The 22,049-nt window shown below is 43.3% G+C and overlaps 1 protein-coding gene across 1 annotated transcript; it reads left to right on the top strand.

Annotated features, from left to right (window-relative positions):
- Window positions 1-491: 491 nt before the first annotated feature.
- Window positions 492-20,616, top strand: LOC126474130 (uncharacterized). The gene is made up of 2 exons (XM_050101565.1): window positions 492-996; window positions 19,315-20,616. Exons 1-2 carry the CDS (start codon window positions 492-494, stop codon window positions 19,674-19,676), a joined length of 867 nt encoding a protein of 288 aa, XP_049957522.1. The 3' UTR covers window positions 19,677-20,616.
- Window positions 20,617-22,049: the final 1,433 nt, after the last annotated feature.

The raw sequence follows: 22,049 nt of genomic DNA, 5'->3' as shown, positions 1-22,049 counted from the left end.
GTGTGGCCGCCTTCCCCTACCACGCTGGCTGGATCGTCCGTTTACTCACTCCTGTTTCCCTTCCACCTCGCGTCTGGAGTGAACTGCCGAACGAACGGAATGCCGAGTACCTCGCCGGCCCAGATGTTCCCCCTCCAAACCGAGGGTCCCCCCGCCAAACACACATTTCGCCCCGGCCCGCGGCACTTTTTTTTCTAGTAGACGGCACATTTATACGTATATATATATATATATCACCTCTACTTTGCTGACACATTTTACGTTGTCTTTCACGTATCCGCGTTTCCTCCGCAGCCAAAGCTCTCGGCCCGCGCCGCGTTCCCGCTACAAATAAAAGACGGAGACGCGCCTTCCTGGGAGGTCATTCACAGCCGAGCGGCTAGGGACGTCACTCAGCAGCAGCGGACGGGGCCCAGCGTCGAGCGAACAGAGCCGTGAGGGCCCGACGTGACACACACACGCCTTCCGCGCCCACAATGCGAGCGACAGCCATGCTGGCCAGGTGGCTGGTGATCCTGCTGGCGGTGGCCGGCAGCCGCGCCTTCCCCGCGGCGGACGAGGAGCCCGCGTCCTACCCGGTCGGCCCCGGCGAAGCCGACACCGACGCCGACGCGTCCGCCTCGGCGACGTCGCTGCTGGAGGAGGGAATCGAGGGCGCCTACCGCCTGGTCAAAGACTGCGGCGAGCGGCCGCTGACCGCCTGCCTCAAGATGCGCGCCCTCACGCTGATGGACCGCGCTCTCAGGCAGCCGGGCGACGTGCCGCTGGTGGAGGGCGTGGCGCTGGTGCGGACGACGCCCGTCTCCGGCGCCGCCACCGGCAGGGCGCTCACCCAGGAGGAGCTGGACGCGACGCTGCCGCGCGACGCCGACGAGAAGGACGCCCAGGTGGAGACGATGCTCGTCGACAGGGTGGCGCGTTTCCTGCAGAGCCATACGCTGCAGCTCAAGGTGCCCGACTCCGCCATCTCCGAAGTCCGCAGGACACTCGACGAAGGTACGACCAGGGCCCTCTTGTTCTCTATTACTTATAAGCCGCATGTGTTTCACTAGTGCTGTAACAAGCTGCATTTTGAACGTTCGTGACACGTTAGAACTGCGTCTCCCAATCAGATCTGATGCTCTGAAAATACATTCTTACTACCTCTTCTCCACATCGAAGAAAATTTTCAAACTTCCACTAGTTTTGCACGTACCAGTTCCGGTACTCAAGCGTGGGCTATAACGCAGTTTTAACATGTCTCGAACCTTTGGTCTGACGAGCAAATCACTAGTGATTACTCCTCGCAATAGCTCAACAAATAGAGTATTCGGCTTCATTGACGATACAAAAGTGAAGACGGACAGCAGTCACTCGTAGAATCCGTAGTTTATTGCAGATCACGATTTCGTTTGTTTCTGCTAGTGTCAACTGTCACACATTTTGCTCAGACATGGTTATGTCTATATGACTCTTCTGGTAACGCACAGATGATGTCTATGTTATAGTCGAAATCTAGACCTGCAATAAAACACGCATTCTGTGAATGACTACTGTTCCTCTTTACATATGAATATTCGACGGTCGCACCACTGGTATCCAGTGGATTCCTCTCTAGTTTATAGACGATTTTGTCATTCCGTAGTAGTAATTAAATCCACATAGTCGATGTCTTCATGTATGTAGCTTATTGCACTGGTATCTAAAAAAACCTTCAGGTTGTTGGTTAATACCAATATTGATCAGAACAATCTGATTATCACAGGCACAAAATGTAATGCGTCTTAAAGTTGAGTATCGAAACTATTAAATAAATAATTGCCAGAGCTGTCTCCACAAGTGGAACTGTCAAATATTGCAATACTGTTTCTTTGTTTTAGGCACAGAATCGTAAACTCATAGCTCTATGTAACGATCATTTGATTATATATTACAAGTTATGTATTACAGCTATAAGGGGCTGTCAAATGAGACGGAGAAAAGTAAGTAAACTGTTTATAGTTTCGAAAGTAATCCTAAAAATTTTAATATATTTATGCCACTGTGCGATCAATGCCTTAATAGGAAAATGTTTGCGGATGCCTACGGAACAATGATTGACCCAGGCGGCTACCTCTGCGTCCGAAGTAATTCGGCGGCCACGAATGCCTTTCTTCATGGTTCCAGAACTATGAAAATCGCATGGAGTCAGATCGGGTCGGTATGGAGGATGTATAAGGGCTTCCCAGCAAAACGTGGACAGCGTAGTCGAAAACACGGTGGCACATGTCGGCGGACAGTATCATGCAACACAGTGATGCCGTCCGTCAACATTTTAGGGCGTTTGGACTTGATGGTGCTCTTCAATTTCTGGAAAGTGTACATAGTTACGGTGATTAGTTTTGAATAACGAACAATTTACTTACTGTTTCTTATCTGTCTTATTCTCATTTGACTACCGCTGATACGGTCCAACTCCCATTCTCTTATTCCAACCTCTTTATCACTACGTACGAGGAGTTTCTTTGAGTTAGGGATTGCAATTTAATGGTGCTCTGTCTATGTAATTGACTCGATAATTTTTGTGGTCTTCTTACACTTAGTTTCACCCCGCTGGTGATACACTATTACATAGATCTAACTTCTACACCTTTTAATACCAACTATATGTAACAACGTCAATGATACGCTCTTCACAATACAGTTTCTTCCCCTGTCCTTCAAGCTTCACTTACTCTTTTGCAGGTAGTTATTTAGACGCCCCTTTCTTCTTCCACCTAAATTTCTTCTTAGTATCCGTTCTCTATACGCTCTTTTTTAATATCTCCTTACTCCATACTGAAAATGATTCGCAGTTTCCTTACATCAGTTTATTTGAGTGATTGCTTGAAGAAGGTCATGTCTTTGTAAATTGAGAGAACAAAAGATATTTCGAATTTTTATTTATTTTTATATTGGAATCTAATAATGGTATTGTTCTTGTGGTCAATTTGATCGACGTGGTCAGTGCTACGTTCGCTGTTTAAATTCTCTCCATATTCTCATTATTAATATGCGAGCATTACAGAAGTATGTAAGATCTCTCAGCTTCTTAAGAGTCTTGAACATATATATGTTCCGCGCAACAGCAGTAGAAATCTTACATCGAGATGACGTGAACACCTGTTTTGTAATTTTTTACACATATACGAGAAACACTTTCTCCGTCTCTCCCTCTCTCTCTCTCTCTCTCCCACACACACGCACACGCACGCACACACACACACACACACACACACACATACAGACACCGGACATTTCATCTGCGTTACAGGGAAGAGTTTTATAAAAATTATACCACGTTGCAGAAGCTCATTAATAAAGTTTGTATCATATGACGTTCACGATCGGTAAGGAAGACAACCGGCCGGTATTTTGATAGGTACTGGATATCTTTCTTCCACTGAATACTATATAAGAATTTCATTTAGGGAACAGCCATTTTAGAAACAGTTCCATATCATTTTCTTAGTACCGTGTTGATCGGCTATCTGCACGAACACCCGTGCTGAGAATATAACTGATACCATTCGTTTGATTCAATAATCATTTACATCGGTTGTCTTGCAAATTGTCTTCCATCAAAGCATGAAAATACTAAAGGAACTGCAAGCCAAATACTCAATTCTCAGGAGAGCAAACTGCCACAGGAACATCTGTGTGCAGCATCGTCAAAGAATAGTTAACTTTTTCTCTGCACTCATACGCGCAACCGATAAACACAGCATTTGACAATCAGTTCAGATAATTACAGAATATTAAAGTGTCGTAACCGTGTAACTTAATTATTTCTCTAGGAAAACCAGGTAAAACGATACTGTGAAATAAGATCCTTAATTTCAACAACCAATTTCTTTCAAATATTACAAAAATGAATGTGCTGTTCTCTCTTAGTAGATCATTTGTGAGTTAGTACCCATGTAAAGAGTAAATACTTCATTAGTTATCTTCTCGCGTGTATGGTAGAAAAATTCCAAGCGGAAATTCAAATTCTGAAACGGCATATTTTTGAAGTCCTCTTACTACTGAATCCAGAATAGGTACTGAACATTCAAATGACTTGTTCAGAGTTTTCGTTCTGCGATATTTGTAAGAGTAGGCTTGTGTCCTAGACCACAGATTCCCTTCCGATTAGTCCACATCCAGATAGAAAATACGCGTCTCGTTCTTGAACGTATCTTTGCAGAGTCATCTGTTTTGCGAAGTACGGTGCTGCTCGGCGTGACGAGCCGTGTATAAACATTGTGTCGAGAGGGAACAGTCGCCTTACGCAAGTGGATTAGCTGCACTTTCATCCAACTAGCACTTGCACTCAGCCGGCACTGTTGAGCTTCTGACGTCGAAGCAGCCTCTGAAAAACGGAGGATGTTTCACTCCAGCGCCTTTGACTACTGCTGAATGGCGCTGGTGCCAAAGAAGCGCCGTGCTGCCTCTCTCCTGTTGAGTAACGGTCACTGCCCAGCCTCTGCTGTGTCATAAAGCCTGACTCATACAACAGCAACGCAGTTTATTGAAAACAAACATGTTGCATGATTCAGTCTACATCGAAATCGGAACCAAAAAGAAACCAATGGATGCAAGATATGTACTAGTTATATGAGATATTTTAAATCTGTTTGTTTGTTTTTTTTTCATTCTGAAGACAGCTGTTGACAAAAACGTGCAAAGTAGACCGCAGTCCAGTCCAGACTGTGTTATAAAAAATTGAAATCCATATACACAGTTACAATCATGGACTGACTGCAAGCCATAGGCGCAAAATGTGGAGGAAAATTAGAAAAATTACCAACGTCATCATAAATCTTGAATGTCATAGCTCTGATATGAGGCAAACCAAGAGATATAGGCTCCAATTGCTAATAGTTCAAAGTAAAATAGCGTACGTGGTCGTCGAGGCAAAATAATCACTTGGTTCAGAAAGGAAACAAGCTGACCTCAAGTTTCGAATAATGGCATATTACGAATGGAAAGGGAAAGTGTTCTGTCGCCCATCAATATCAAATAACGGACCGACACTTGATCATGTGGTTAATATTTCAATATAAAGGATCTGGACTGTGACCATAACCAGCGCAACAGAGCCAGAACAGTAAGCTGCTGTTTCATGTGTAGTCGGAGATTAAGTTCTGTAATATTTAATAAACTTATCCGTCACGTGCGTTGCACTATTCTGTTCAATAAAAATACCAACAGGAACAGATGACGAGACTTTTCTACTATACAAAAAACCTACTGGCTTCAATCATTAATTTACTAATAAAAGAATGCTGAAACAATAAGTATTAAAACCTATATTGCGTTAATTTGTGAAAACAGCAAAGAAAAAATTCGTAAGAAGGTAAAACACAGTGAAAATAAATTATGTTGTTAAGGTAACTGACAGTTGGATTTACCCATAAAGAAGCAAATCAGCATTGCATAAAAGAAAACAAAGGATCGAAATTTCATTAATGGAGAGGAAAGAGAGAAAGGAAATGAGAAAGACAAATAAAGTAAGTCAGCGAAATTGATGAACGACAGGGAATTGGAGCTTGTGGTAAATAACAAGGATAGTGATGTAGCGCATACATGATGATAGCGTGGGACCAAAAAGCTAGAATAACCTCCGACAGCAAATTTTTATTTATGAAACTTTGGGCGCTTTTCATTGATTAGTTTCACGATTAGTTAAAAATAAACATAGCAGAACACTTCTAGTTAAGAAGATAACAATGTAGTGATAAAATCTGATAGAAAGGAAAGTAGTAGGGAAGAACGGGCGAGATTATAGGTAGATGTACACACAGTGGGATAGTGGCAAAGCGAGAAGTAAAAGGACTAGAAAATAAACATTACGAATATGTTACAGAAATTAACGACACTTAAATTCCGAAGATGTTAATAGTGTTCACATTCTTGTCTGTAGATACGGACAATGTGTATCCACTGTTAGCTTAGATTGCTAGAAATATGTCGGAAACAAGTATCTTCCAAATTATTCTAAAATATTATTTTCTTAGCAGCGAAAGGGAAAGATCTACGAAGAAGTTGATTTGCTGTTAAGAAGATTGTGAACCACCTCATTCAGAGAACTGCCAGTTATATGGCCACTGATGCAAAAGAACAGGGTGGGAATTAAGATACTCCCCACATTGTGATACTGAAAACCGACGTATCACGTGGATACTTCAACATAGTCGTCGCCATTATTCTGATGTCAGAAGCTGACTATTCCACTTTGAAATTAAGTAAAAAATTCAGAAAGAGTTTTGCTCTCTTGGTCTATAAACTAAGGCCTAGTCTATGAACTGATAAATGACGGACTAGAATTAGCCCCTGACCCAGTTCAAGGACTCCTTGAAATAAATCGATGTAAGATATATGAGGGAGAAAAATTAGAATTTGAAAGCTTTGGCTCTGAAAAAAGGACGGGATGTTATCACATTAATAATAAAATACAATAACAACTTAGAATTTTGCAATACGTGGGACGCTATTGATATCAGTATGCCAGTTATGGCTACCAGTCATCGTCCTGTTTTGAATCTCCAACAGCAGCCGTGTCGGCTCACTAAATTATATGTATTCGAGTCCACCTGTTATTTAATATCTAATAGTGTTTCGGGATCTTTGTGCAATCACTAGTGGGTATATTTACTGAGTTTTTTCCCACAGAACGTGAAGTTCCATATAGTAATGTAAATAAAGGCCTACAGTATCTTTTGTTTAGAATGTTAGGTTCTGTATAAAACGGTAAAAGGTCCTACACAACTCAGATTCTAGAAAGTAAGAAAGTAAGACTTGAATGAATATACTCGCTGATGAGAGCACAAATGTGCCAAAACTCGTTTCGATTTTTTAAAAAAAATAAGTTTTTTTGTAAATAGAGAACATGATCTTCCATATGGTAGTGATCAATTACGGGAAAGTTCACGAGGTTTCCGTCTGACCTGGAAACGTAGAGTATCATGTTCTGATGTGGGAGAACTGACGGCCTCGGATGGTTCAGCCGAGACGAAGCAGGGCTAAGACAGGTTTCCGAGAAGTCAGTGATCGGGACGGTGCTCCGGTTCAAGGGCAGCGGACTGACCCACTTGCGGCGGCGGCGGCTCTTCCGGAAGCGGAGACGTCCAGCCTGGAAACGTGATCTGGGCAGAGATGCCGCCTGACCGCTACGGCTACTGGTATGCGGGCGCCGCACCTCCACTGCCGCCAGCTCCGGATACGCTTACCGTCCTCATCTTGCCGGGCAGGTGCTGACAAATTTTATTGAAGCTCGGTAGACTGGACATGACGAAATCACAGCTCACTTTAGTGTGTCGAGATGGCTTCTAACTAAAGACAACTGTTGTGTTTCTTTATTTCACACGATCCGCTCTGACGGCAAGCTTGACGCTGGCCTAGTTTCATTGACCTAGGTCCCTATATACTTCCGGCAACAAACGTTACCTGTCATTTACAACATAATACACACACCCACTATAGTGGTCTTCAGTCGAAGACTGGTTTGATGCAGCTCTACAAGCTACTCTATCCCGTGTAAGCCTCTTCATCCGAGAATAACTACTGCAACCTGCATGCTTCTGAATGTTACTGTATTCATCTCTTGATCTCTCTGCGATTTTACGATTTTACCCCCCCACCGTCGCACACACACATACACAAACACACACGCACACACGCCACACACACATACACACCTCCCTCCAGTACTAAATCAGAGATCCGTCAGTGTCTCAACGTACCCTACCAACCGATCCCTTCTTTTAGTCAATTTGTGCCAGAATTTTTTTTATCTCAGCACTTCTATTCAGTACTTCCTCATTAGTTATATGATCTACCCATCTACTTTCTTCTGTAGCACCACACTTCAAAAGCTTCTCTTCTTGCCTCAACACAAATTCCTTGCCATTGTCAGTCCATACAGAGGAACCAGTTGACAAAACCAGCATTACCTGAGTACCCATTTTACCAGTTTTCTATTGGAAACTAAAATTTACCTGTACTTCTGCAGTAGACACGGTGGGATATGATACCCGATAGTTCCTGTACGCTGGGCGCAGCTTCGCGTTTGTACAACGCTATTTTGCAAACGTATCTATGGTAAAGCGTCTTGATAGCTCAATAATTGGTATTTGTTTTTGTCTACAGCCGTTTGCGCTTCGTAGTTGAAATCTGTCAGAACCACTGCCAGGTCTCAGGCATTTCCTTGCGTTGATTCTGCTGTAATTATGTCTTTTGCAAAGAATGGCCGTATTAAAGCTTCATTCATGATTCGTAATATTTTTTACGTATCTCGGTGTTTATGATGTCATATTTCTTGATTTTGGTGTTGTACAGACATATACATTTGTAGGTAAATCCAGCGGCATATATGGATACTGTATGCGAAGTCTGTCGTGAACAGAGTTAGTGGCAAAGGAATAACCAATTTAAACGTCATGCGTGATGCTCACGGATCTCAATGTTTCTGACGTCGTATCTCCTGATCCAGATGCCACGCAATGATACAATTCTGTAGGTTCAAATGGCTCTGAGCACTATGGGACTCAACTGCTGAGGTCATTAGTCCCCTAGAACTTAGAACTAGTTAAACCTAACTAACCTAAGGACATCACAAACATCCATGCTCGAGGCAGGATTAGAACCTGCGACCGTAGCGGTCTTGCGGTTCCAGACTGCAGCGCCTTTAACCGCACGGCCACTTCGGCCGGCAATTCTGTAGGTACATACAGCGCTATACGTGGATACTGTCTCAAAATGTGTTGCGAATAGAGTTAGTAGCAATGAAGTAATAAATGTAAATGCCATGCACAATGCGGCAGCTTACTATTGGTAGATGGTTCTTACCCCAATAAGGATTGTTGCCTGATGGAAAGGGATATGTATACCAAATTTGGTTGGAATCAGTTCACTGGTTTAAGAGGAAATTGTTGAACGTACGTACATTCACACATACGAGGGGCGTTCAGTAAGTAATGCGTCACTTTTTTTCCAGAAAGCAAGTTATTTTCATTCAGTATCCAAATACAACATATTATTCTCAACTCTTTTGGCTAGAAAACCCTGTTTTTCAACATTATCTGTGTTCAATACGATGGCTTTACGCCACCTTACTGCGACCCGACGCCTTGCTCCATCAATAACCTCCTAACCATCTACATACTGCTCCACGTGGAGTTCACCCTTCATTGGCCGAAACAGATGGAAGTCGAAAGATGCGAGATCTGGGCTGAAGGATTGATGAGGAATAACAGTCCACTGAAGTTTTGCGAGCTTCTCTCTGTCTCGCAGACTTATGTGAGGCCTTGTGTGGTCATGGAGAAGGAGGAATAGCAGAAGAAGGAGAAGGATCGCTTCGAATGAGAGTGTCCGCACGTTCTGTCATCGAAGGAATCGTAGCTGCGTGCGTGTGGCCGGTACATGGAAGATAGGACAGGTTTGCAGGACCTTATTGCGATCATGACAGAGTCACCCGACTACTCACAATCCTGCTGTTCACTTAGAGGTCTCCGCAGAAATTCTGCAAGCACCTATGGATGTCTGCGATGCTATGGTTTTCCATCAAAATAAACGCAGTGATAGATTTCTGCTAGGGACGCACCTCCTTTACAGATGCCATTTTGACGACTACATATAGCGGCGCCATCCACAATGTTTGACAGCTAATTCCTAATTTTTTCAACTGAAATTGCCCAGCAAAAACGTATTACATTACTTGTTGATCTCACCTTGTACATACATATGTATACTTTTATAATATGTGTCGATATATACGTTAATTAGAAGATTCCATGGCCCACATCTTTATACAGGTGAGGCTCTCTGTTTTCTCAGATCCATGTGGAATGTTGATGTTTGGGTAAATGAGAACACAGTGTCATCACAGAAAATGGTAGACAAGAATCATTTCATATTCATACAGCACAATATGACCGAAGTAAGACTCGCCAGGAAAATGTGAATAAATGAGAGTTGAAAAATACAGTACCGTTTACGTTTTAAAGTCCGATCGTTCGCAATAGGGAAACCACAGGCCAAATCTGATGAAGTTTTGCACAGATGTGTTAGACTGTGTCTGTATTGTGCACGTCGGTCCTGTGACGTCACCCTTTTCAGTTTTGAGAGCACAGTGAGCACGTAAACACGCCTAAAAATAGCGTCTCCCGCCAAGTATGAGTGACTGTTGAGAGACTTCGCCTGATTTCATGCAGCCCACATAGCACAACTGTCACGAATTTTTTTTCGCATGAAAATTCTCTGCTGCATACTGCAGGGGCAATGGAGACGCTCCTGTAGCGTTTTCGATGGGAGGCGTTTGATCATCCATAATATAGCCCGTAATGGGCTCCACATAAGTTTCTTCTCTGATCACATGAACTGCTGGGTTTGAAGACAACATTTTGGCACAGACATCGAGCTGAAAACCAGCGTAGAGAATTGTTGGAAAACACAGATGGGTGCCTTCTATGACGAGGGTTTTGAAAAGTTTGTACATTGCTACGTCATATGTCAAAGTCGGAGCGGCGGCTATGCACAGAAGCAGATGAAAGATGTAGCTAACTGTTACAAATAAAACATTATTTATTCTAACTGTGGTTTCCATTTCGTGACAGATCGGACCTTAATTAAGGAATAGCCCTCGTACTTTACCTTACTTTAGAAACAGGAGAATTGTTCTTTTGGGGTTTCATAACGAACTGCGTGACTTCCGGTTTCTAATGATCTGTGTGTTGTCTGTGTTATATTTCCACCAGAAACTGTAAAAACTAATGGGGCAAGTTTCAGTTTGTTAATCACCTATATGCTGCTTGTTTTTATTGTGGTCTTCAGTCCGGAGAGTGGTTTGAAGCAACTCTTCATGATACTCTATTCAGCGCAAGTCTCTTCATCTCCGAGTAACTAGTACAATGTAAATCTTTCTGAATCTGCATAAGGTATTCATCTCTTGGTCTCCCTCTGCGATTTTTTCCCCGTATACTTCCCTCCAGTACTAAATTGCTGATCCCCTGATGCCTTAGAATGTGTCCTACCAAACAATTTCTTCTTCTAGTTAGGTTTCGCCAAATCACCTCAATTTTATTCAGTACCTCCTCATTTAAGTGGTATACCCGTCTAATCTTCGGCATTGTTCTGTAGCACCACATTTCGGAAGCTTCCATTCTCTTCTTATCTAAACTGTCTATCGTCCACGTTTCACATCCATCCAGATTCTTTCAGAAAGGACTTCCTTACATCTATACTCGATGTTAACAAATTTCTCTTCTGCAGAAACGCTTTTCTTGCCGTTGCCAGTCTACATTTTATATCCTCCCTACTTCGACCATCATCAGTTATTTTGCTTCCCAAATAGCAGAACTCATTTACATCTTTATGTGACTCATTTCCTAATGTAATTCCTCAGCATTACCGGATTTAATTAGACTATATTCAATTATCCGTGTTTAGCTTTTTTATGTTCATCTTATATCCTCCTTTCAAGACACCGTCTATTGCGTTCAAGTGCTGTTCCAAGTCCTTTGCTGTCTCTGACAGAATTACAATGTCATAGGCAAACCTCAAAGTTTTAATTTCCTTCCAATGGATTTTGATTCCTACTCCAAATTTGCCTTTTGTTTCCTTTACTGCTTGCTCAGTATACAGATTGAATAACACCTGGGATAGGCTAGAACCCTGTCTCAATCCCTTCCCAACCACTGCTTCCTTTTCGTGTCCCTGGACTCTTATTACTGCCCTCTCGTGTCAGTACAAATTGTAAATAACCTTCGATCTCTATCTTTTACCCTTCCCACGTTCACGATTTGAAAGGAGTATTCCAGTCAACGTTGTAAAAAGCTTTCTCTAGACAAATGCTATAAACGTAGGTTTGTCTTTCCTTAACCCATCTTCTATGAGAATTCGTAGGTTGAGTATTGCCTCGCGTGTTCCTACATTTCTTCGGAATCCAAACTGACCTTCCCCGAGGTCGGCTTCTACCAGTTTTACCATTCTTCTATTACCACATATTTATCTTCACTGACTGGAGACTAATGGCTCAATTATTCGTCACACGGCATTTACAGCCATGAGATGGAAAAAGACTGTGAAATTAAATATTATCCAATGAAGTTCGGAAAGTTATAAATGATCAATTATAGTAATTTCATGGCAATATTTAAAATAGAATGGCTTTTAAACCATTTATTTCAATCTGAATTGAAAAGTAAGTTCATAATAGCAAGAGCTTTGATGCGAACGTATGACCCTCAAAGTTCTTACTGGTCGTTTTGTAGGATTGGTAGTTCTTCCATTTATTCCTCTAATGCACTAGTCTCAATGAACTTCTTACACACATGTAGTACCATTTGCTACTTATTACTCATTGCCCTCTGACGCTCACTCTATATTCGGATGGGGTGATGGCTGAGCTGAGTTATATTAAATGCATTACTCCTATGTAAATCGAAAGATGGTTAAACAGACTTATTTGAAAGCCAATATTGAATATTGAGTCCTTAGTGACATAAGCGACCTAATCAAAAACAATGATGCAGTGTCATATTCACCGCGGTCATACCAGGGGAAGTATCGTCATAGCGTTCGGGTTTGAACTTTTTTGGTTACTCTTTTGATTACTATCCCATTTTGCTTACAATCCTAAGACTGTGAGTGAACCAGCGTGCAGCAAGAATACATGGACTAGGAGATGTAATGGCTAGTAAATTAGAACAGCCTAAATGCAAATTACTGTTAAAATTCTGGATTATGGTCTAGAGTGCGAAGCTATCAACAATAAGATTTGATGCAAGTGAGGGAGAGTTAATGGACCTATAAATATAGGGAATAGTCTAATGAGAACAGAGTAGGGTTCGGGAGTAATCCAAAGTAAAACGAAAGTGAGGAAGAGTAGCGGAAATACATTAGCTCATTAACTTAGTTTCTGAACTGGGCGTTGAAGTAAACGAAGTAAAGGCATAAAATACCTTGGTAGTAAAATTACGCATTATGGACAAAGCAAGGAAAGATATATGTAGCACACTAGATGGAGCCAAGAGGACATTCCCCGATAGCAGACGTCTACTAGTATCGAAATATGTCTTAATTTTGTGAAGAAGTTGCTGAGAGTTTTCGTTTGGAACACAGCATTAGATGGACCTAAATTATCGGTTGTGTTAAATCCGGTAATAAGAAACTCAGAAGGTTTGAGATGTGTTGCTACACAAAGACTTGGAAAATTAGGTGGACATAAAATAAGAAATGAGAGGAGATTTTCCGCGGAATAAGAGGGGTAAGGAATATTTTAAAAACAAATATACGAAGAACGAGCAGGATGATAAAAGATATGTAAATAGATCAGGGATAACTTCCATGGTACTAGAGGCCGCTCTAGAGTGTAAAAACTGTAGGGAAAAGCAGAGGTTGGAGTAAGTGCAACAAATAATTGATTGAAATATCAGGAGTGAATCTTATCATTAACACCCCTTCGTTCAGAGTTTTAATGCCACTACTAAACATTTGTTTACTAGTTCGTATGTCGTAAGATAAGAGCAGTAACGAATGTGAGGTCGTAGAAGTGCTTTTGATTGATAATATCATCAGCGAATCCCTGCTTTGATCCCTATCTCTGACGGTATGACTTACCCATAAACGACATGGAAGCAACTCAACTCGACGGTCCTCGTTTATTGTGGCTTGAAAGTGGCAGTGACGTAGCCACAAATTGGATATTACACGACAGAAGTCTTCATTTCTATTTCCACCCCTGCATATGTTTGTGCCTCCAAGTGCCTAGTTTTTCGTGCTTTGAATATATTTAATGTTGCGCGGGTACCTGCGTGGTGCAGTCCTTTTGTATTCGACGCTACTTAGATGATTGAGTGTCCACCTCGCCCCTTATTTTTTGAAGTGGCTTCTCATTTTGCAACACGAGGCTGTGGATCCCGACCAAGACCTTTTTATTACTGCAAAATCTGGAATGGTACGTGGGACTTCCGGCTTAGTATCCGGCGACGCTAAGCACCATATGGCGATGATGGCAAAGCTGATGAAAACGTTTCTTTTAAATCATCGGTGTTAAGTCATTTGTGTAATAACTACATCTGTATCTATACTCCGAAAGTTCTTTGAGCACTCTTCCTTCTGCTTTCCCTCATCGATTCACGATGGTTCTTGAGAAAAATTATTGCTGGTAATCTCAAATTTCTCTGGTTGTTTCATCGTGGTCACTTCGTAAGATATATATGGAAATTATAATTTCCCGACTCTTCTTGGATTGTACGCTCTCGAAACTTCAACGGTAAACCTCTCTGCGAGGTATGTCTTGCTTGTAACAAATGCTGCTGGAGTTTGTTGATTATTAATCTCTATAAGAACTTGTCACTCTTGGCTGCATCTTCTGTATCTCCTGTATTAATTTTGCTTGATAAGGATCTCATACTGATGGGCACCACGCAGGAATTCCTCGACCAAATATTCTGTAGGCCACTTCCATCGTGGACGCGCTGCATTTCCTTGAGATCGTTGCAGTAAATTTGAGTTTGGCATCTGGTTCTCCTACTACTGATTTTGTGTAATGAATCCACTCTATGTCGCTCCGGATAATTACTCCTAGGTATTTTACGATAGTTTAGCGTCTCCATTGGTTTGTCGCCGATAGTCTACTGGAACAGTAATGGATGTCTTCGCCTATATGTATTTACGTTCAGTGTCAAATGTCAATCCCTGTACCATTCTTCGATCCTCTGTATGTTTTCCTGTATTTTGTGGCAGTATTGTTGAATTGAAACATTTCAACGTCAGTGAATAGATTCACAGTATCTCATATGTTATCCAGACGTACTGGCAGATTAAAACTGTGTGCGGAACATGGTCTCAGGTACGAGTTGTTCTCTAGCACACTGATCTACCAGGAAGTTTCAAGTGTGCGCACATTTCCCTACAACATGAAACTTCGTTTTGGAAACAAACCCCTTGGCTGTGGCTAAGCTATTCTCCGCAATATTCTTTCTCCCAGGAGTGCTAGTCCCACAAAACTTGCAGGAGAACTATAAAGTTTGGAAGGTAGGAGATGAGGTACTGGCATAAATGAAGCTGTGAGGGCTGATGTTGAGTTGTGCTCGGATAGCTCAGTCGGCGAGCACAAAATAGTGAAACTGAAAGGAGCAAGGTTAGGGCTCCGATCCACCCAGGAAGATTCGTATCGGCACACGCTCCACTGCAGAGCGAAAATTCATCTGGCTCCAACACTAACCTCATAATTTATTTAGTTTCCTGTCACAGTTGTTTTCACATTCCTTAACTGTAACTAGTTCAGAATGAGTCCGTTCATTTTTGAGCCATTTGCAGGGTCTTTATGATGTGATTGTAAAATAATTTCAGTGCAATACATAAAATTTGTTTTCTGTTCTTACGGTATGCATTCGAACTGTTTGTCGTTGCCACAGCTGAAATTTCTGGAATACGTCAACTTAGAAAATGTGGTTTACATTTATTTAGTTGAGCTAGTATCGGTTGTTCAAAAGACAGACAGTTCGAATGTATACTGCAAGGAGAGAACAAAACTTTTACGCAACGTGTTTCAAAGTCCTTGCGACAAACTTCCACAGGTGGTAGACCACGTCGTGGAGGACAACTTTCGTTAGACACAAAATGTTTTCTAATGTCCCGCTTTCAGGAAGGCATGACGTCAGTAACTGTATGGTTTAGCAACTTAAAAAAGAAATTGCAGAGTACAGTTGAAGTAGCGATATTAATTTTCCGTATTAGTTGATGGGTAGCTTGGAGCCTAAACTCATCATCAAATCATCCAATGAACTACGCAGTAAAGTACATTACGACAGCCACGTGACAGATGAATCTAGTTCGACACATCTTGTAAAACAGTGAAGGGCTTAAGTTCGTTCACTTAAAAAATTGTTTGCTGATGCTCCCCAGCGACGTCAGGCATCCTTCAGTTTCTTCCGGTCCTAGGATGACGAGATTTCACCGAACTGACAGGATCCGCTAACCAGCAAACTGATAGCGGTTTTTAACAAGAAACGCATTACAATGAGAGTCACTTAGCGGAGAAAAATATTTTATTCAGAAAATCAGGAGCTTTAATTGGCCCGGCCTACTGCTTCTCATGCGGGCAGATAACTGGGTAATGCCCAACACGCATTGCATGCGAACACTGCAAAGTGCGTTCGTCCTGCCGTTTCTCAGGGGCATAGCCAGTCTTAAATGACGCCCAACGTCACCAGGAAGTGTCAGCGGACATTTCCGGTGTAACAAAAGTTGTTCCCCATGAGGTGATCTACCACCCCTAGATATTTGTCGCAAAGACTTTCAGGAACCCTTTAAGCAGAGGTGATAAAAGCCATGAGATGCATTCTAATATCGTGTCGGACCTCCTTTTTTCCGGCGTGGTGAAGCAACACGAGGTGGCATGCTCTTAACAAGTCGTTGGAAATCCCCTGCAGAAACACGCGCCTCTACGTCTGTCCGTAATTGTGGATGTGCTACCGGTGCAGGATTTTGTGCACGAACTGGTGTCTCGATTATGTCCAACAGATGTTCGTTGGAATTCATGTTGGGCGATCTGGGGGGCCAAATCATTCGCTCGAATTGTCGAGAAAATTTTCCAAAGCAGTCGAGAACAACTGTGGACTAGAGAGAATTGCCTGTCCAACATCGTACCGACACGTTTACGGCCAGCATTGTTTAAACCGTAACTAACGCTGAACAACGCAACTACCGCCTCATGTGGCTGCTCCACCTGACCTGCTATGCTCCACGACATCTTTATCCTTTGCAGATGTTCTCACGTCTAGTAACATGACATCTTTGTTTGGGAACATGAGTTCCATGAATGACTGCAAATGGTCTCCAGGTAGGTGAACCTAACAATTTCCAGTCAATGATCGGTTCAGTTGATCCAGAGGACACAGTTAATTCCATGCAAACACAGCCCACACCGTTTTGGGCCAGCAATAGCTTGCACAGTGGTCCATGTGGCATGTGCGCCATACTCGACCCTACTATCAGCTCTTACCAAATGAAGTTGAGGCTCATATGAACAGGCCATCGTTTTCCAGCCATCTGTGGGCCCAACCGATATGATCACGAGCCGAGGAGTGGCTCTGCAGGCGATGACGTTCTGTTAGCAAAGGCAGTCACGTCGTTAGACTGCTGCATAGCCCATTAACGCCAAATTTCGCCATACTATCCTAACGGATACTTTCCTCGAATGGCACACTGTTTTCGGCGGTAATTTCACGCGGTTTTACGTGTCAGTTAGCACTCAAAACTGCGCAAACATCGCTGGTCTCAGTTGCGGAGGCCGTCGGCCACTGCGTTGTCGGCGCTGATAGGTAATGCCTGAAATTTGATATTCTCGGCACAATCTGTGGATCTCGATATATTTAATTCTGTGGCGATCTTCGAAATGGAATGTCCAGTGTGTCTAGCTCCAACTAGCATTCCGGTTAAGAGTCTGTTAATTCCCGTCTTGCGGTCGTAATCACGTCGAAAACCCTTTCAAAAGAATCGCCAGTGTGCAACGGACTGTTCCGCGAATGCACTTCCCTTTGGTAACCCTTGTACGCGGTACTACCGGCATCTGATTATGTGCATATCATTAACCCATGACTTGTCATCTTAGTGTGTATTAAACAATATTTATTTTAGAGTCAGGTCATAAAATGGGAGCAATGTCACGAAAATGAGTGGAGTCTTTGGAAGATGATGATGATGTTTGGTTTGTGGGGCGCTCAACTGTGTGGTTATCAACACCCGTATAAAATCCCAATTTTCACACAGTCCATTTTTTTCACAATCCAGTCTACACTACTGGCCATTAAAATTGCTACACCACGAAGATGACGTGCTACAGACGCTACATTTAACCGACAGGAAGAAGATGATGTGATATGCAAATGATTAGCTTTTCAGAGCATTCACAAAAGGTTGACGCCCGTGGAGACACCTACAACGTGCTGACATGAGGAAAGTTTCCAACCGATTTCTCATACACAAACAGCAGTTGACCGGCGTTGCCTGGTGAAACATTGTTGTGATGCCTCGTGTAAGGAGGAGAAATGCGTACCATCACGTTTCCGACATTGATAATGGTCGGATTGTAGCCTATCGCGATTGCGGTTTATCGTATCGCCACATTGCTGCACGCGTTGGTCGATATCCAATGACTGTTAGCAGAATATGGAATCGGTGGGTTCAGGAGGGTGATACGGAACGCTGTGATGGATCCCAACGGCCTCGTATCACTAGCAGTCGAGATGACAGGCATCTTATCCGCATGGCTGTAACGGATCGTGCAGCTACGTCTCGATCCCTGAGTCGACAGATGGGGACGTTTGCAAGACAACAACCATCTGCACGAACAGTTCGATGATTTTTGCAGCAGCATGGGCTATCAGCTCGGAGACAATGGCTGCGGTTACCCTTGACGCGGCATCACAGACAGGAGCGCATGCGATAGCGTACTCAACGACGAACCTGGGTGCACGAATCGCAAAACGTCATTTTTTTCGGATGAATCCAGGTTCTGTTTACAGCACCATGATGGTCGCATCCGTGTTTGGCGACATCGCGGTGAACGCACATTGGAAGCGTGTATTCGTCATCGCCATACTCGCATATCACCCGGCGTGATGGTATGGGGTTCCACTGGTTACACGTTTCGGTCTCCTCTTGTTCGCAATGACGGCATATTGAACAGTGGACGTTACATGTGTTAGGACCCGCGGCTCTACCCTTCATTCGATCTCTGCGAAACCCTACATTTCAGCAGGATAATGCACGACCGCCTGTTGCAGGACCTTTACGGGTCTTTCTGGATACAGAATATGTTCGACTGCTGCCCTGGCCAGCACATTCTCTATATCTCTCACCAATTGAAAACGTCTGATCAATGGTGGCCGAGCAACTGGCTCGTCACAATACGCCAGTCACTACTCTTGATGAACTGTGGTATCGTGTTGAAGCTGCATGGGCAGATGTACCTGTACACGCCAGCCAAGCACTGTTTGACTCAATGTGCAGGCGTATTAAGGCCGTTATTACGGCGAGAGGTGGTTGTTCTGGGTTCTGATTTCTCAGGGTCTATGCACCCAATGTAATCAGATGTCAGTTCTAGTATAATATATTTGTCCAATGAATACCCGTTTATCATCTGCATTTCTTCTTGGTGTAGCAATTTTAATGGCCATTAGTGTAGTCAATGTCACAAATGATGATGGAGTCTTTGGAAGTGAGAGGAAAATGGTCGCGTATGCCAACGCAGTATAGGAATTACAATATCGTTCCTGTACATTGTGCCGGCTAGGTAAGCGAGACTGATATTCGCCTCGGCTGTTGCAGCTCGCGGTAAGAAGAAGAAGCTGAAGATGCTGCTGCCGCTGCTGCTGCTGATGAAGCTGAAGGCGGCGGCCATCATTCCGCTGGCCCTGGGCGCGCTGGCGCTGCTGGCGCTCAAGGCGCTGATCGTGGGCAAGCTGGCGCTCGTGCTGGCCGGCCTGATCGCGCTGCAGAAGCTGCTCGCCTCGCGCCAGGGCACGCAGACCTACGAGGTGGTGGCGCACCCGCACTACTCGCACTCGCACGTCTCCTCCTACGGCGACGAGCACGGCCACTACGGCCGGTCGCTGCCCGACGACGGCGCGGCCGCCGCCGACGCCGACGCCCACCAGATGGCGTACAGCGCCTACGCCAAGGCGGAGTAGGCCGCTCCTGCACCCGCGGCCTCCAGAGCTTCACCTGTCCAGTGGTGGCCGTTAGACGCGTACGTCACACTCCACTCACTATCCGTAGGCGAACTCCCGGTTTATCAGGTGCCTGCCTACATCCCCTACATCCCGTGTCCTTTTACAGAGAAAGCAATTCATTCGCATCATCCACTTTCCTTCCATCGAGCTCCACTCTGCGACATACTGACTGCCCTCGTCATAGGTGACCTCTGACAAGGATATTACCTACTTGCCTGGACGAGTACAAGTGACAATCAGAACCTGCGTACGTATCTTAAATATCACGAATTAATGTTGACATCAAATTTGCCACCACACACTCCTCACCCTCATCCTCACTCTCCCTGCTTACCGACTACACCGCACTCTCTAGAAGACAGGAAGAAAAAATTAATCTTTTCGATATTAATACGAAATTTTGACAAGAGACAACTTCGTAGATCATCAGCACTCCCTTGTTTACTTTGTAAAGTCAGGAACTCAGAAAGAAACTAAATGACCTCACAACAATTTATTTCGAAAATCGTTGACTTTTAGTCACATCCAGGACCTTTAAACAAATGTAGTGACGCAAAAAGCTGTCTACAAAAGTAACTTTCACAGCAGTTAAAAAAATATCTCGAAAAGGACAAAGACTTGTGGGCATCCAATAGACACATGGACAGATTCTCTGTACGAAGGATGACGAACTGACCAAACAGAAAGACGCTGAACACGATGCGGTACGACTGACAGACTACGTGACATGGCAAGGAGGTGCTCCTCTCCAAACCCACGTTCATAATCGTCTCTGTTCGACAGTGGAGACGGCATGGTGGCTACGGGTGAAGCGACTGCAGAGGCGGTCCGCAGAAGCGGTGGGTCACCCGCGGCGGCAAAACAGAACAGTACAAAGTGAAACAAGCCAGCGCCACGAAGGGGGACCCGTGTGGTCTCTTCTGAGAATCAACAGTCTGCGCATTTATTTATCTATTAATGTATAGTGTGTATTGAAACATAATTGTTGGAGTAATCTTAACTTATTTATATTGTTAAACAATAAAAGAAATGAACACTTATGAAGTCTTTTCTTTTCTCGTCAAAACTTTAATATCACTTATCTGCGGAATACTAATAATTATTTAATTATAACACTTCGTCGAGTCGTTAAAATAACGCTGTTGTTCTGTTCTTTAAACAAATCTTCACAATTACGAAAGGTTGTGACCTATGCGCCTAGAAGACATAATTTAGTAGTCTTCGTCGGTATTTTATTAAGTTTACAACAAACACAATTTATGAAATACCTGGAAATACATGTTGAAATGGAATGAAGCATATCAATATATCAATCAACAATAATTGGTTTTTACTCAGTAAACAATATATATCACAGTATTAATATAGATCATTTGGATGACCGGTCACAAATCACTTGGTGGTAATCTAAAATAGTGATTCCCTTAGACTGTACATACAAGGTTATCTGTCAGTACATCCCTGGTTTGACTGACGACTGCATGAAAATACAAGATATGCAGAAAATAGACACGTAACAAGATTTTTACTCACATTTTTTTGAGACATCAGCCTTCTGAATGGTTTGATGAGGCCCGCCACCATTTTCTATACTGAGCCAACTTCTTCATCTTAGAGCAGCACTTGAACCAAATGTTCTCAGTTATTTATTAGCTGTATCCCAATATATGGCTTCTTCTACTTCGTTTTACCATCCGCAGCTCCCTCTAGTACCATGGAAGTTATTCCTGATGTCTCATCTTGGCCCTTCTTGCCGGCCGCAGTGGCCGAGTGGTTCTAGGCGCTACAGTCTGGAACCCCGCGACCGTAGTTCTAAGTACTAGGGGACTGATGACCTCAGCTGTTAAGTCCCATAGTGCTCAGAGCCATTTGAACCATTTTTGTCGGATGAAACAAGAACTGCAAAGGCGGCCATAAAAACAATGCTCGAATTTGGTGACACCATACGCTATAGCCAAAGCCTCTTTCTCAATTTGTGAATAATTTCACTGAGCCTTAGACAAAATTTTTGATACGAAAGCAATAGATCTGTCTTTAGCATCAATCCTGTGCGAAAGCACTGCTACGATTCCGTAAGAGGAAGCGTCAACTTGCAATACAACTGGTTTGCGCGGATCAGAGTGAACTAAGCGTCGATCAGTCAGCAATGCATCTTCAAGTTTTTTAAAAGCTACTTCGCACTCAACTGTCCAAACAAATGGGACATAGAATGAGATTTTCACCCTGCAGCGGTGTGTGCAATGATATGGAACTTTCTGGCAGATTAAAACTGTGTGCCGGACCGAGACTCGAACTCGGGACAAGTTGGGAAAGTAGGAGACGAGGTACTAG

Source organism: Schistocerca serialis, chromosome 4, assembly GCF_023864345.2.
Source record: "Schistocerca serialis cubense isolate TAMUIC-IGC-003099 chromosome 4, iqSchSeri2.2, whole genome shotgun sequence".
In the NCBI taxonomy this organism is placed as follows: domain Eukaryota; kingdom Metazoa; phylum Arthropoda; class Insecta; order Orthoptera; family Acrididae; genus Schistocerca; species Schistocerca serialis.
Note: the sequence above shows the minus strand (reverse complement) of the source record. Positions and strands in the feature narration are given on the sequence as shown.

Excerpts from the sequence above, each read along its gene's own strand:
- LOC126474130 (XM_050101565.1), top strand. The coding sequence starts at position 492 with ATGCTGGCCAGGTGGCTGGTGATCCTGCTGGCGGTGGCCGGCAGCCGC. Across the intron at positions 997-19,314 it reads CCGCAGGACACTCGACGAAG|CTCGCGGTAAGAAGAAGAAG; the intron begins GTACGACCAGGG and ends CGGCTGTTGCAG.